Source organism: Passer montanus, unplaced genomic scaffold (assembly GCF_014805655.1).
Source record: "Passer montanus isolate IOZ18808 unplaced genomic scaffold, ASM1480565v1 scaffold1, whole genome shotgun sequence".
Lineage (NCBI taxonomy): Eukaryota > Metazoa > Chordata > Aves > Passeriformes > Passeridae > Passer > Passer montanus.
In genome coordinates this window covers 12,801,650-12,815,442 of record NW_024356504.1, presented here as the reverse complement: position 1 = coordinate 12,815,442, position 13,793 = coordinate 12,801,650, and the positions used below count along the sequence as shown (strand labels likewise).

At 58.2% G+C, this 13,793-nt stretch overlaps 2 protein-coding genes across 4 annotated transcripts in view; one reads left to right on the top strand and one right to left on the bottom strand.

Annotated features, from left to right (window-relative positions):
• Positions 1–2,227, top strand: part of ASIC4 (acid sensing ion channel subunit family member 4) — a 28,386-nt gene extending 26,159 nt beyond the window's left edge. For 2 of the 3 annotated variants that reach the window (XR_005626359.1, XR_005626358.1), the window contains exon 9: positions 91–113. Coding sequence is in view for 1 of the 3 variants with exons in the window: in XM_039697581.1 (XP_039553515.1) it covers positions 91–210 (120 nt within the window). In the remaining 2 variants the exon portion in view is untranslated. Of the gene's footprint in view, positions 1–90 lie in introns of all 3 variants that reach the window. The other variant, XM_039697581.1, reaches the window with a different exon arrangement.
• Positions 2,228–7,186: 4,959 nt separating this feature from the next.
• On the bottom strand, positions 7,187–12,357 carry CHPF (chondroitin polymerizing factor). The gene is made up of 4 exons (XM_039697455.1): positions 11,983–12,357; positions 10,266–10,830; positions 9,896–10,078; positions 7,187–9,464 (listed from the first exon to the last, which is right to left on the bottom strand). Exons 1-4 carry the CDS (start codon positions 12,285–12,287, stop codon positions 8,202–8,204), a joined length of 2,316 nt encoding a protein of 771 aa, XP_039553389.1. The 5' UTR covers positions 12,288–12,357; the 3' UTR covers positions 7,187–8,201.
• Between the last annotated feature and the right edge of the window lie 1,436 nt (positions 12,358–13,793).

Genomic DNA, 13,793 nt, shown 5'->3' with positions numbered 1-13,793 from the left:
GGACAGGCTGTGATGGGTGGGAGGACTAGGGAGGTGGCAGGACAGGATGCATGGAATCTGTGCCCACCCTATTGACTGCCATCCCCACAGAGCCCCTGTGAGACACTGGGTCGGCACGTGGAGGGCGCCTACAACGCGGGCATCCTGCCCAACCACCACCACCGCCACCACTACCCTCACCAGGGAGTCTTCGAGGACTTCGCCTGCTAGGCAAGACTGGGTCTGGGGGGCAGCCCCCTGTCACCCCCCTCCCCAGCGTTCTCATGGAGAGGGACCGTGGCACTGGGTGCGGTGGGCACAGGCCCCTGCCTCCCCCACCCCACTGCCAGGACCAGCCACACCGTTCTCCCCCAGTGATGCCACTGGAGCTGCCTCAGCACTGGCACTGGAGCAGCCCCCTGGCCCTTTTGCCTGTCCCCTCTGCTTGCCCCTAGCACGTGGGCTCAGCCCAGTTTCAAGCACACGGCATGGAGGGGGATGGGCATGCCAGGGGGTTTTGGGGGAGCAGCAGGTGTGGGCCAGAGAGGCCCTGGTGCTGCAGAGTGGAAGGGGGTAAGCTGAGGTTCCTGTGAGCCCCTCCAAGCCCTCCGTTGCTGACCCCTCCTGGGTGGTGGTGTCTGCCCTGCATGGTTTTGCCTAGGAGAGAGACATGCCTGGAACAGCTTCCCTCTGCCTGGGAACCACCTCTTCCCCTTCCTGTTTCAGGGCAGGGCAGCAGGGCACCCCTCTGAGCAGCATGGCCCCCGTGGCCAGCCCAGGGACACCCCAACTACAGCCACACCTGCATGGCACCACCCTGACCCCTGGCACCACCACCACCACTGTGACACGCCCCCAAACATCTGCCCACCCTTGCCCAACCTCATGCAGTCTCTCAGAGCTGCAGCCCCTCCATCACTGTTCCCAGCCAGACCCCTGCACTGTGATTCCCCCTGCCACTCCAGTGTTGGCCCCCAATAATCCTCTGTCATTTCAGCACTGCAAAACCTACTGCCTCCCCCGTCTCCTGCCCCAATCTGTTGTGAACCCATCCTCTCCTTGCCCAGCTATTGCCCAGAGTGGCTCATCCCTCGGTGGAGCTGCCTGGCACAGCCCAGGCAGCATGGCGGGTCCTGCCCTCACTCCCCTGCCTGTGGCTGCTCTTTTGCACCGTGCACGTACCCCTTGCCATGCTCCCAGCCCCAGGTGCTGAGCACCCTCTGTGCCTCCCCCAGACTGTACATGGTTAGGAGGGTGCTCTGTGCCCAGCCCTGTCCAGACAGCTCCAGCCTGCTGGCCGGAGCCTTGGCCAAAACTGGCACCCACAGTCCTCCTGCCTGGCCTGAGATGGCGGGACACACGGCAGGACGCACGGCAGGACCCGCAGCACTTCCCCTGTCCTGTTCTACATTGCCTCCACCCCCTCCACTGTAGCAGCAGACACCAGCGCAGGGCAAACTGCCCCAAAATATCTCAGGAGGGGGGGCGAGCTGGCAAAGCCCCCCTCAACACACACACTTGGCAGAGGGGGACCCCAGGGCAGGAATTTGGAACCTCTGGGGAAGGCTGGGGCTGAGCCAGGCAGCCTCTGGCCCTGCTGGTTTGGTCCCCATCCCTGGTGCCCACAGATGCATCATGGCCATGTTGTGCCGTGCCCAAAGCCATAGATGCAGGAGGAGCCATCATCCCTGCAGCCCTCAAGGCCCCAGACATGGGAGGCACAGGGCAGGACCAGGGCACCAGCAGCCCTGGCTCTGGGTATGCATGGTCCAACAGCTCCCCCGAAGTATGCACCCGTGTGTAAGCATGTTCCCCGCGGGTGCAAGCGCCCAGCCGCGTGGTGTTCCACGTTCCCCTGTGTGGGGGGTACCCAGCGAGCCTCCCAGCAGCCCAGCCACACTGGTGCTCCCCAGGGAGCCCTCCAGAGCACCCCGTGCCAGCTCCCCGTGGGGTTCCCAAATGCCAACCTGCAAGCAGGAGGGCTCCCACAGGGGTGCCACGTGTTATCCCAGGAATGTGCCACGGCCATGCCAGCCAGCCTTACACCAAGGTCTCCTGCGACAAGGCGGGGGTGCAGGATGTGTCCCCTTCTTGCCAGTCGGAGCAGCAGGCCCTGAGCAGGGTGGGCACGGACACCATGGTGGGAAGGCCAGCACAAACCGCCCTCGTGCTGGTGAACGTGAGAGATGTGCGTCACTGTTTTATAAATGTACAAATGCTCCCTAATAAAGAGGCACAAGTAGGTCCAGACATGCCTGTGAGGGATGATGGGGCAGAGAGATGGGTGAGACACCACCCTAGAGGAGAGGTGGTGGTGGGACCCACCTTGTGCTCATGTATGAGGGGGGCAGGGTGAAACTGAAACAGGGGAGACAGAGGATGGGTGGAGGGGAAGGGGGGCCCTGCTGGGGCTTTCTGTGGCAGAAATGCTCTTCCAGTTCCTGCCTTCTCCAAAACTTTCTCCATCTGCTCCAGCTACCCTGCAGCACAAAGGGGACACAGTAGGAAACAGAGGCTGACCTCTTGGTGAAGGCTGCCAGCACCAGGCACCACAGGTTTCCCTCTAAACCAGTGAGGGCTGAAAAAGCCTGAGTTAACTGGGTGCAGCTGTGACACAGGGCCACAGCCCACAGGTCACACCATGCCCTATGAGAAGAGCATTGAGCTTGGATGCTAAAGGGAAAAGCAGGGAAATAGCTACATGCTCCACATCTTGTTATCATCAAGAAGATTGGATCCCTCTGGGATGAGACTGTCCCTGCCACCAAATTGTGACCCATCTGCCCCTGCACAATGCCCCATCATTTCACCTGCACCAAGACAGTAACTGGGAGCTCATGGTGCTTCCTGCTCTACAGTGAAGACGTGTCACAGGAGCTGAGTAAGGAGAGCAGGATTGTGTGGGGGGCCCACGAGGCCCTTCCTCACCTGTCCATCCTCATGATGTCCTCCAGCTCCCTGCACAGGAGTGAAGCATGGCAGAAGGAAAGGCTGAACTCCATGCATGGCCCATCCCGGCTCCTATGCCAACCAAGCAGCCTCAGGAGCATTCCCAGGAGCCCTGTAGTGATGACCTAACAAAGATTTGACATGTATTCTTCTCTGTTGCTCTCAGCACCTCTATTCTTTAATTTTACAACTTCCAGGTGCTATCTGGAAGTGACAGCTCCTGTCACTTCCACTTCTCCAAACAGGACAGGCAGATGACATGAACCCAGCACCACCCCCAGCCTGTGACATGCCTCATGTCCCAGCACAGATGGCACTGCGCTGAAGAGGGCCAGTGGGACAACCCAGGTTTAGCACCCCAGGGTCAAACAAACCCCAGTGCTTTGGCTCCTGGGTGCCCTCTGCCATGCTGTGTCTGTTCAAGAGCCACCAGGGGCTTAGTCCTGCCCAGAGATGGAGATGCTGCCACCTGGGGCTCACCCAGCACAGCACTGCTTGAAACACCTGTAATGAACCACATGAAATAGCTGGGGCATAATTAGAAGGGGATCCACTACAGTGAAACAGGCCCTTAATTTTAATGAGCACAGTGCTCTGGACAAATGCCAAGTACCTGATCACAGCAGGACCGGCTGTACTGGCGACGGCTTCTCTCACCGTAGAGGTGACAACCCCAGAAGACACAGCAGGAGTGGCAGTAGGGAGTAGGCACCAGGATGGAGCAGGCAGCAAGGATCTCTTCTGTCTATGGGGCAGGCATCTCCTCTGGGCACTTTCCAACATGCCTCCACTGCCACAAACAGTAATTACAGCTGTTCTCATAGAAAAGCTGCATTTCAAAGGAAAAAAAAAATTCAGCTTGGGAGCAGAGGGTTGGAAGTAAGCCCTGAAATGCAATGGGACATGTGGCCTCACTGCTGTCACCTCCTCCCCAAGCATCTCCCGCCTGGAGATGCTGATGGTGACAGGAAACACCTGGAGAAAGGAGTGACTCTCAGCATGTCTGTATGACACAAAAATGCCAAGCTCACTGCTTTGCTCTTGGATCATCTGCCCGTGACCCCTTCCTGGAAAAATGGACTGGTGGTGCCAATCAGTCAGGCCAGGCAAGGGACACACAGCACCCACTTTCCAGCACTCAGCCCCTGACAGTGGGCAAAGAGGCTGGAAAAACCAAGGAGGCAACTAAAATAAAAGTCCAAGCAAGCTGCCTGCCTCTTTCTCCAGTGCCAGAGCTTCAGGGTCTTGCATTCTGCCAGTGCTGGGGTGGTGTGGCCCATAGGGGACATCCCTGGGCATAGCCAGATATGCCAACACCATGGAAGAAAACGCCTGCAGGCAGGCACACACTGAGAGCAGTTCTGCCTGCACCTACAGCTTTTCTTCTTCATTGAAATGCTCTGATTTCCCTGAGCTTGGCCAGAAAAACCCCTAACCAAAGCTGCTCACACCCTCCAGAGGGGCTAAGCAGTACATTGGACACCCAAGGCACGGGATGCAGGCACAGCTTGGTACCTCCCTGTCCACTCCTCCTCAAGCAGACCAGCCTTCACTTAGGAGGAACTGTTTGCTGGAATTGGGTCCTGGCCCATGGTTGGTAGAGCTGCTCCTGCAGGACAGGCACCCTTGGCCCCTTCCCAAAGAAAGCACAGGGAAGAAAGGGCACTGCATTTCCCCTTGCCCTCCAGCCCTTTCATGGCACGGCTGCAATTCCCATATCCTCCCAAAGGTCAGCCATCAAACTGATTAATATTGCTGGGGCTGAAGCAGCTTTGCCACAGAGCTGAGCACAGCCTGAAGTGACCCACGCAGGGCTAGGGAAGTAGGTTTTGCCTTCCCTGCTCACAGGCTCACTGTTGTGTTTGCATACACAGGGAAACAAACCACAGGGGGAGGTGGTTTGTTTCCCTGTGTATGCAAACACAGTAGCTTGGGTTTTCCCCAGTTTGAGTGCCTTTCCTTGCCACAGTGCAAAAATGAGAGGAGGCAGGAGGGAAGGCAGGTGCCCACCCAAGCCCAGTGAATTCAGACATGCTCTCTTGTGCTTCAGAGTGCCCTGAACCACCTCTTCACTCTCGCTTCTGAAAAAGTTCCCAAGAGAACGTTGCTCTGTCTCTTGATTGCTGTGGTGAGCCAGTAACACTTAGAAAATTTCTGCAAGGGAAGCAGAAGTCTACAATGCAGGAGACAAGTTTTCTCCTGCCTTGTTTGTAACCCTGACCTTTCACTGCCCTGTCTGTGCAACTGGTTAAGTGCAAAAATCCACACATTGTATGAAAGTAGTGGTCAAGCCTGAAGAGGATCACAGAATGTCTCTGTTTTCTCATCTGCCTGCATCAGCAGCCAGGGCTGCTCCCACCCCTTTCAAAGGTGTCACTGTCCTGGTCTTGCACTCTGCCTGCACCTGCTAGCCCTACGAGGGCAGGAGAGGGGCAGTGCAGCTGTGCCCATGCCCCTGTTGTCACTGGTCTCTGCCATGTCCCGTGAGCACAGCCAGTGCTCACTTCACAGCCAGTGCTCATCTTGCTTGTGTCACCAACACCCTTCCCAAGTTTTGCACATCCTTCTTTGGGGGTTCATCATGTTTTGATGCTGCAGATAGCCTGGCAAACACTCTAACAGCTTCAAACCCTGCGAGCTCCCTTGAAAAGGGAGCAGTAACTGTGCTGGGAGTGCCACAAGCAGTCATTTGCTCATACATATGCCAGAGCGGGGAGCCTCTGCTGGTATCGATAGTGCAGAGCATTAAGTATGCAAATACCTCTAACTCAGTCTGGGCAAACAGCAGTGAGGCAACAGCAACTTTATCTTGACAGTCTCATGATAATTAAATGACAATTCTGGGTTTCTTTTCACAGACAACTTGATTTGAAGCCGCTTTATTACCATTTGGATACTCTTCTAATGCCTAATCACATCTCACTACTTGGTCCACTTTTCAAAGGATAAATGTATCTGTAATACACCTGCATCTGCCTCGCTCCCTCTGCCCTAGATTTCCACTTGAAGGGAATTAAGGATGTGCTCAGGGAAGATCAAAAATAGAAATACTCAGAACAAGCTAACAGTTACTGTCTGAAATGTAATAAAATTATATTTAAACATATACACTCCTACACCATGGATACAGAGACTGGAGCAGGAAGAGATGAATGAGGTATCCTTGGAAAAAGCATACCACACAGCCCAGGGGCCCTCCAAGAGTTCTGCTGAGCACTAGCACCCTTGATAAGTAACAGTGAGTAGGTTCAGCTAATTTTCTTGGGGGTGTCTCTTTGATACGTGTGCTTCCTGAAGCAGTAAAACATGATGAGTAAAGGGCTGGTGGGAAGGGCACATGGAGTTATGAAAATCCTGCCTGGAGCAGGAAGCACGGGCAGGGGACACAGTCCCCACACCTCATAATGCAAACAGGAGTTTTAGGTGATGAATCAGTCCAGGACAGGACCACAGTGCTCTACCCAAGTAAGAACTGGAAAACACAAGTGCTGAGAAACCCTGAGATGTAAAACAGCTCAAAAAAGAGCAAGAGCAATGCTGAGAGAGCAGATCCAGCACCAGTGATCCAACACAGGGCTCAATCCAGTTTCTGGCCTGGGAGCTTCCTTCAGAGCTGATCCCAGATCCTGGAGGGCAGAGTTCACCTCACTTGAGCAGCCAGTGTCTGCTCTGGCATGGGCCAGGAGTCCCCCATTACTCACAGAGACCAGGAAGGTGTTACAGAGATAGCAGACCTGGGAGGACACACAGCTCCACCAGCCCTTTACTGGTGCTTTTCCACCCACAGACAGGGCTGAGGAGGACTGGTCAGTGGGACCACAAGTTTACAGCCACAGGAAAGACAGGGCAGTCAGCACGTTGCACCAGACTTCCCAAGTCAAGGGGCTCAGCATCCTCCCACACCACCAGTGATGGCAACAGGCAGCTACAGCAGGACAGCCCCACAGACTGGGAGCATCAGAGGAAGTGCAGAACTCCTGCTGCAAGCTGCAGGGGTTCAAGCAGGTATTCCCAAGTGTCTGCTTGGCACATCTGCCAGCCTGTCTGTAAGGCAATGGGCTCCCACAGCCTCCTTAAGAAGCAGGCATCTGCCTGCTCAGGTAAAGAATGTTGCAGGTGCTTGGGGAAAGAAGCATCTCTGTAAGGAATATGTCCAGCCAGCTGCAGATAGAACAAGCAGCCAGCACCTACCACCACAAAGACACCCAGCAGAACACCCATAGTTGCCTCATGAGAGAATCAGCCAGACCCACCAGTACATCTCTCCATTTTATTAGTGTAAATGCACTCCATCCCCCCTCCTTTCCCCCCTATTAAATACAAACCAGGAGCAGTGAGCGGCTCCTCAGTCGCTTTCTCCTTAGGAGATGCACAGCCAAACCCTCTGCCATGCCCATCAGTGTCAGGCACAATGTCCCTGGACCCTGAGGGCAGCCCCACAGCGGGGAGGGATCCCACCTCTGTCAGGAGGCTCTCGTCTGAGGGCTGTGACCTCCGACGTCCTATCAATACTGCGAAGGCCAAAGCGGCCTGGGTCATGGTTCCCATGGGGAGCAGCTCATGGTACATGAAATCAGCAGGATCCCCCTCTGGCACCCCCTACACCCACCGGCCTCAGGGGCCCGAGTTCCTCACACCCCAGCCAGCCAGGAGCACTCCAGCTCATTGCCAAGTGGCAAAACCCCAAAACCAACATCCTTATTGATCTTTTGGGATGGGATGTGCCCCATTCCACTGTCCAAGCTTGTGGCAGGCACAGGAACATGATCCTCCCTGTGCAACCAGGCCAACGCTCCAAAGGAGCAAGGAGCACATTCCCGTCCCAGGACACAGGGAGAACTACGAGGGATCACTCCAGGCCCTGTGACAGTCACGGCCCTGCAGAAGGGGGACTTTGGACTCTACATTCCCCCAGTTAAAGGGGACAGCAAGAGACACAGTAGCCCACCTCCCCCGTGCTCAGCAGCAGGGCCAGGACAGACAGATGGGGCCAGCAGCCACCAGCTCTGAATGAGGAGCCAGGTGTTCCAGCCTGCAGCTCAGTGACTCTGACCCCATCTCGCCCGGGGTCTGCACAGCCATGGCTACTTGAGAAAGACCCAGGCACCCTGGGCTGGCAGACCCCGGCCTGGGGAGCCCCAGTGGGGCAAGTCACGAGCTTGGACACCAGCAATCTCTGCAGCCGCTGCAGAAGGAAGACAGATTAGGGCAGAAGAAGTGGAGTGGGTAGGCAGGCATAACATGGCAGGGTCAGCCCCTCCACCATCCAGGGTTCAGGTGCTGTTCCCCTGCTCCTGCTCAAAAAGGACCATGGCCAGCTGGGAGCGAGAGCCTACGCCCTCCAGGCTGCTCTGCACACAGCGGTGGTAGATGTCCTCGCTGAGCCGCGGGTTGCAGGCCTGGTGCCGGTAGCGCTGCAGCAGGGCAGGCTCCACAGCCCGGAAGACGTGGAGGTTGGAGTACTTGATGAACATGTCGTAGATGTCCAGGGTCTCCAGGATGTCCTCATTCTCCTGCACGTCCCCCGCCATGCGGGTGCGTGCTGCCATGTAGTCAGCATTGTAGAAGCAGGCTTCATGGAAGACGTCACGGTCAAAGCGCCCCATGTCCCTCAGCAGGTCCAGTGTGGTGGGTGGCACCTGGTTGTGGTAAGCAATGGCTGGGTTGTAGCCCTGGAAGTGGATGGGGAAGAAAACCTGCCAGTTGTTTATGGTGTTCATCCGGCAGCGGTTAAGGAAGTCAATGGTGACCTCTGTCCCCACGCCAGCCACAAAGAAAAGTGTGTCCACAGGATGCTTCTTGGAGATAATGTCCATGACCTTGATTTGGGAGGGCGCATCTGTCTTAACGCTGATCCAGGGGATCTTTACCTCTGCATACTTGCGCTCATACTCGGTGATCTGGGACTTCACAGAGGCAAAGATATCATTCTGGGTGACCTGTTGGGCCTCAAAGGGGTCGTAGATGAAGAGGAAGGTGAGCACTGCATTCTCACTGCTCTCAAAAGCGGCTGCCGCATAAGCCTCCAGAAAGCGCGCGGCGTAGTCCCGGTCATGGGCCGTCAGCGGCAGGATGACATTGATGCGACTGGCCTCTGTCACGTAGGGCATGGGGATGATCTCCACCTCGCTGAGGGGCCGCACCAGGTGCACTCGCTTGGTGACGGAGCGGCTGTGTCCCTTCTGGGTGACCACCTCCACCTGGAGGTCCAGCGTGTACTCCATGCCCCGCGTGGGGTCGAAGCGCCGGTAGCCGTTCAGCAGCTGCTGCTTGCGGATGTGGAGCACCGGCTGGTACTTGCGGTTCAGCTCCTCCATGGCCGTGGCCACCACGTCGGCCACGTCCGCCAGATCCGCACCATGCAGCTCACACTTGGGGGAGCCATCCACACAGGCGTAGACCTGCTCCTCTGTGAAGTAGTCCCAGCGCAGCACCTCAAAGCGAGTTTTGGGCTGGAACGGGGGCGGGATGCCAACGGGCCATGTGGCAATGTGGTCTCCGTCTGCAGCCAGGCTGCTGGAGTTCTGGATCTCCATCTGCAAGACAAGGGATGGACGAGTGAGAGCCAAGGCAGGCACAAGCAGGTGTCCCAGCTGTGGCAGCACTCAAGCTGATTTCTGATATGCAGAGATAACCAGAGCTGGCTCAAAAAGCAGTGCCAGAACAACTCTGCCCTCAACTGGACTCCTGTCCAACACCTCAGGTTTTCTCCCCCACCTTACCCGGCCTTTGACAGACCTCTGCACCAATCTGTCTTCATCACCCCATCACCCTGAACCACCACTGCATCTCCAGGACCCATTTAGGTCCAAAGCTGCTTTCCAGACAGCACCACTGCCTCTGTAGCCACATGAGCTCAGCTGATCCTGTCCAACAGCAGAATCAGGAGAGAAACCCACAGAGAAACCAGAAAGCCCACAAGGATGACAAACAGAACCAATACCCTCCCAGCCAAGCCAGGTCTCACCTGGAGCTGCTGGATCTCCTGATAGGTTCTCTCAAGCTCCACCTGTGCAAAGTACTTGTGCAGCCGGTACATCTGGAGGGGATCCAGCACAGGGTGGACAGTGAAGGCGCTCTGGAAACGGAGGTCAGTCTCCCGTTCGGGGTCTGCGTTCTTCCCCAGCTCAAAATAGTGGTAATGCAGACCCTGTGCCAGCCAGGAAAGATAGGTTACAGCCAGCCCCAACCTGTACTCCCACACCACCAGATGCCAGCACAGCAAGCTCAAATGATGTCAGGGACAGCAACAGCTAGTGCTCCCAGGGTTGAGAGAGCCCACAGGGAGGAGGGAAAACACTGGGCCAGGATCCAGCTATCTCTGCTGCAGGACCTACCTCATGTTCCTCAGCACAGTTGACACCTGTGTAGTCAATGATGCAGCGGCCCAGCCACTCATCAGGCCGGGCACTGAGGATGTCATTGCGGCAGCTCTCCAGGTGCTGCTGCAGGAGCAGGAGGAGGCTGCGGGACAGCAAGTAGCCAAACCCTCCGTAGCAATAACGTCCCTCAGTGTCCCCACCAATGAACTCCTCAGGACGACCCAGGTAGAGGTGGGTGTCAATGCTGAGGTGGGCAACCAGGCGGCTGATGCGGTGCGCCTCCGTGTAGGTATCGTCCTGCACCAGGAAGAACCAGTCGAAATCGTTCACGTAGTGGTCCAGAAGGTACCTGACGGTCTGGTACATGTTCCAGATGGGCCGCTCGTCACTGTGCGTCACCACCGTCATGCCATGGGGCACCTTGCGGCCCCGCGTGCCGGTGAAGTACACCAGGCGCTCCAGGCGGTGGGCCAGCGTGCGGTTGACAGCCACCCCCAGCGTGTTCAGCGTGCTCTTGGAGGTCAGCACACCCACGAAGAGCCGCTGCCGCATCCCCAGCTCCGTGCTAATGTACCGGGTCCTGCAAGAGGAAGACAATGTATGGCACCTAGGGCACTGCAACCCACCCCAGTTGTAACCAAGGGCACCGACCTCGGTTCCTCTGCAGGAACTGCTCCCAGGCTTCAGACACACACAAAAGACATCATCCCAGTATCACCAGCTGCCACTACACCTGTCTCAGAGGCACTGCAGAGCACTTTGCTGAGGTCCCCCATCAACTTGACATCAAAGGAGACCCTACCTTCCCTTAAGCTGGCCAGTCCAGGTCAAAGCAGATGCTCTCAAAAGGCTGAGCACAGCTAAAAGCAGGAAAGAGGGCTGCACAACCCAGCTCTAGCATGGAACATGACCCACCAGACACCCCAACCATGAGGCTAGCTCCAGCCAGGTCTGAACTGGGAAGCACCTTCCTGCCACCCCTGCCAGTCATACTACTCTAAAGCAGGCAGGCAGGAGAGCCCGTGCTGCCCTCCCTGGGGAAGCCAGGCCCCACACAGGTTGCTGAAGCAAGGGGGCCGGTTGTGTCCCCCTCCCCAGCACGGCCCCCAGCTGTCGCACTCACAATGACTTTCAGGTTCGATTCTCCCAGTCTGGCGCAGCAGCAGGAAGCGACCCCCCCCACCACGCCCCCCCACGGCCGCCTGGTACACAGTGGCCCCATTCAGCCCCCTTCATCCGCCCACCGCCTCGCCAGGACAAGGAGGCCCTTTCACTGCTGCTCCCTGTCATCCAGGGGACGCTGGGATGGGGCTGCAGCCGACTCCGGAGCAGGCTGGCATTAGCAGCACTGGGTGGGGACGTGCCACCACGGCAGGCAGGGGTCCCTGCTCCGAGGGGAGGGGGCCGTGGCAGGGTGCCCGGCAGCACGTGCTGCAGCAGGCAGCCCTCGCACAGCGGGCACCAGGAGCCTCCTCGCTGCGGGCTGGGCTTAACGTGAAGTCGGGCACAGGGGAGCACAGGAAGCAGCTGGGAAAGGCACTCTCAGCCAGAAAAACCCGTCTGCCGTCCTAGGCGGCTGGAAGGAGGGCAAAGCACACCGCTAAGCCTTCTGCAAAGCCCCCTTGGAGGTCCCCCAGCCCCGCCAAGGCAGGTGCCTGGCAGCCACCCCCAGACAAGCCCCGGTGAGCGGCGGCCCAAGCCCCCAGCCCGGCCCGGCCCGGCCCCCCCGCACCTGACGGCCTTCTTGGCGGCCCTGCCGGGGCTGGGCGGGCGGTAGGGCACGACGCGGGGCTCCCAGTTGTCAGCGCCCAGCGCGGCGGGCACGGCGTTGGGCCTGCGCGCCGCGTTGCCGTTGGCGGGGCCGGGGGGCGGCGCGGGGCCGCCGTCGGGGTGCGGGCGGGTGGCGGGGCGCGGCGGCGGCCCGCAGGGCTCCTCCACCCAAGTGACGCTGAGCAGGCTGAGGGTGAAGCCCAGCGAGACGCCGATGGCGACGGGCCCGGCGGGCCGCAGCACCGACAGCACCAGCGACAGCCGCATGGCCGGGACGGGACCGCGACCGGGGCCGGGGCCGGCTGCCGCTGGCGGCGCCGCCGTCCGACGTGTCACCCGCGGGGGCCGGCGCCGCGGGGCTGCCCGTGCCCCGTGCCCCGCACCTCGCACCCCGCGCCCCGAGCGCCCCCGGTGCTGTAGGGCAGTGCCTCGGGCCCCGGCTGCCGCCTCACAGAGCGGAAAGCGCACCCGCCGGGGACCGGCACCCGAGCGGGTTTTAGGGCGCGTTTCCCCGGCCTGTTGCGCCCGGGACCTCCGCGGGGCCGTGTGTCCCCTCGCCGGGACAGCCCAAAGCGCGGCGCTGGTGAATTCGTGGTGGGCTTGCACCGCCACGTTCCCCAGAGCGCTGCCCCAGGGTGGTCCCCTCGGGGTGGCTGCCGGCCGGGTCCTCGGGGGGACTGGGGGGCTGGGTGAGGTCAGAGCAGCACAGTGCGGGCTGCAGCGGGGCACGCCTGGGGAGCAGGCACAGCAGGAGAGAAACCGCGGCTGGAAGACCTTTGGATGCACAGAAGCAAACCCTCCCGGGGCAGGAGGAGGGCAGGCAGACACCAGGAGGTCCCAGCAGCAGGGGCTTTTTCCATGTGTTTCAAACGGGTGCCAAGGGAGCTCCTCCAGCTGGGCTCGGGTCACCGTCCCACTCTGAGGTGTCTTGCAGGATAAATGCACCATCACACTGGCCATCAGAAAGAGCCCCTGGGGCAGACCGAGCTGAAAGGACCGTATCAGGGTTTGCTGCACAAACGGAGCTTCCAGCACAGGAATGATCCCACCCAGAAGCTGCAAGGCAAGCAGCCCCACATGGCTGCTCAGTGCCAGGCATTGCTGAATAAGGACAAGAAGGAGGACCTGGCCTTTCCGCCCGTTCCCAGCCCATGGCTTCACTTCCAAAGCCTTGCAGCCGTTGGGACTCTCAAGTGCCTCTGGATTTACTCAGTCCATTCCACCCTCCCCATGAAACACAGCCCACTTGCCCTGGGGAGCACCAGCAGCCACAGAGCACTGCAGGCCACTGAGGGCACGTGGGGGCCCACTCAGCTCCAGGATCTCTTTCATTTTCTAAAACAAAGCAGCCTGTTTTCATCGGGAAGCAGTTGGCAGCATCCCACCCCCCTGAGATACCAGACCATCATCCAAGCCCGGCTGCTTTTCATAGGCCTTTTTACTCTTGAATAGACCAAGACAAGCAATAGGCAAAAGCAGTCACGTGGATGGCAGTTTAATGAAGAACATATAAAAAGTAGAATCAGAGAGAATGTGATAGGATGAGGAGATACCACAAGGAAAAAAAGGTGCAGAGCTAAGAAAGGAACAGAGATCTTCAGTGCACAGAGGTCAAAAAACAGCCGTGATGATAAAAAAAACAAAGTATCCTGTTTTCTGTACATAGCAAAATGCATTAGAAATAGATGTGTTTGATTTCTTTTGCGGGTTGGAATATTTAATTTTAGCCTCCTTATACAAACCCAGATCATTTTATGTGAGTGATGAGAAGTT

What these genes read in the sequence shown, in the direction of transcription:
- CHPF (XM_039697455.1), bottom strand. Translation starts at nt 12,287, where the DNA reads ATGCGGCTGTCGCTGGTGCTGTCGGTGCTGCGGCCCGCCGGGCCCGTC. An exon ending in GCCGCCAAGAAGGCCGTCAG is followed by an intron (nt 10,831 to 11,982) that starts GTGCGGGGGGGC and finishes TTCCTCTTGCAG; the next exon opens with GACCCGGTACATTAGCACGG. An exon ending in AGGAGATCCAGCAGCTCCAG is followed by an intron (nt 9,465 to 9,895) that starts GTGAGACCTGGC and finishes CTTGTCTTGCAG; the next exon opens with ATGGAGATCCAGAACTCCAG.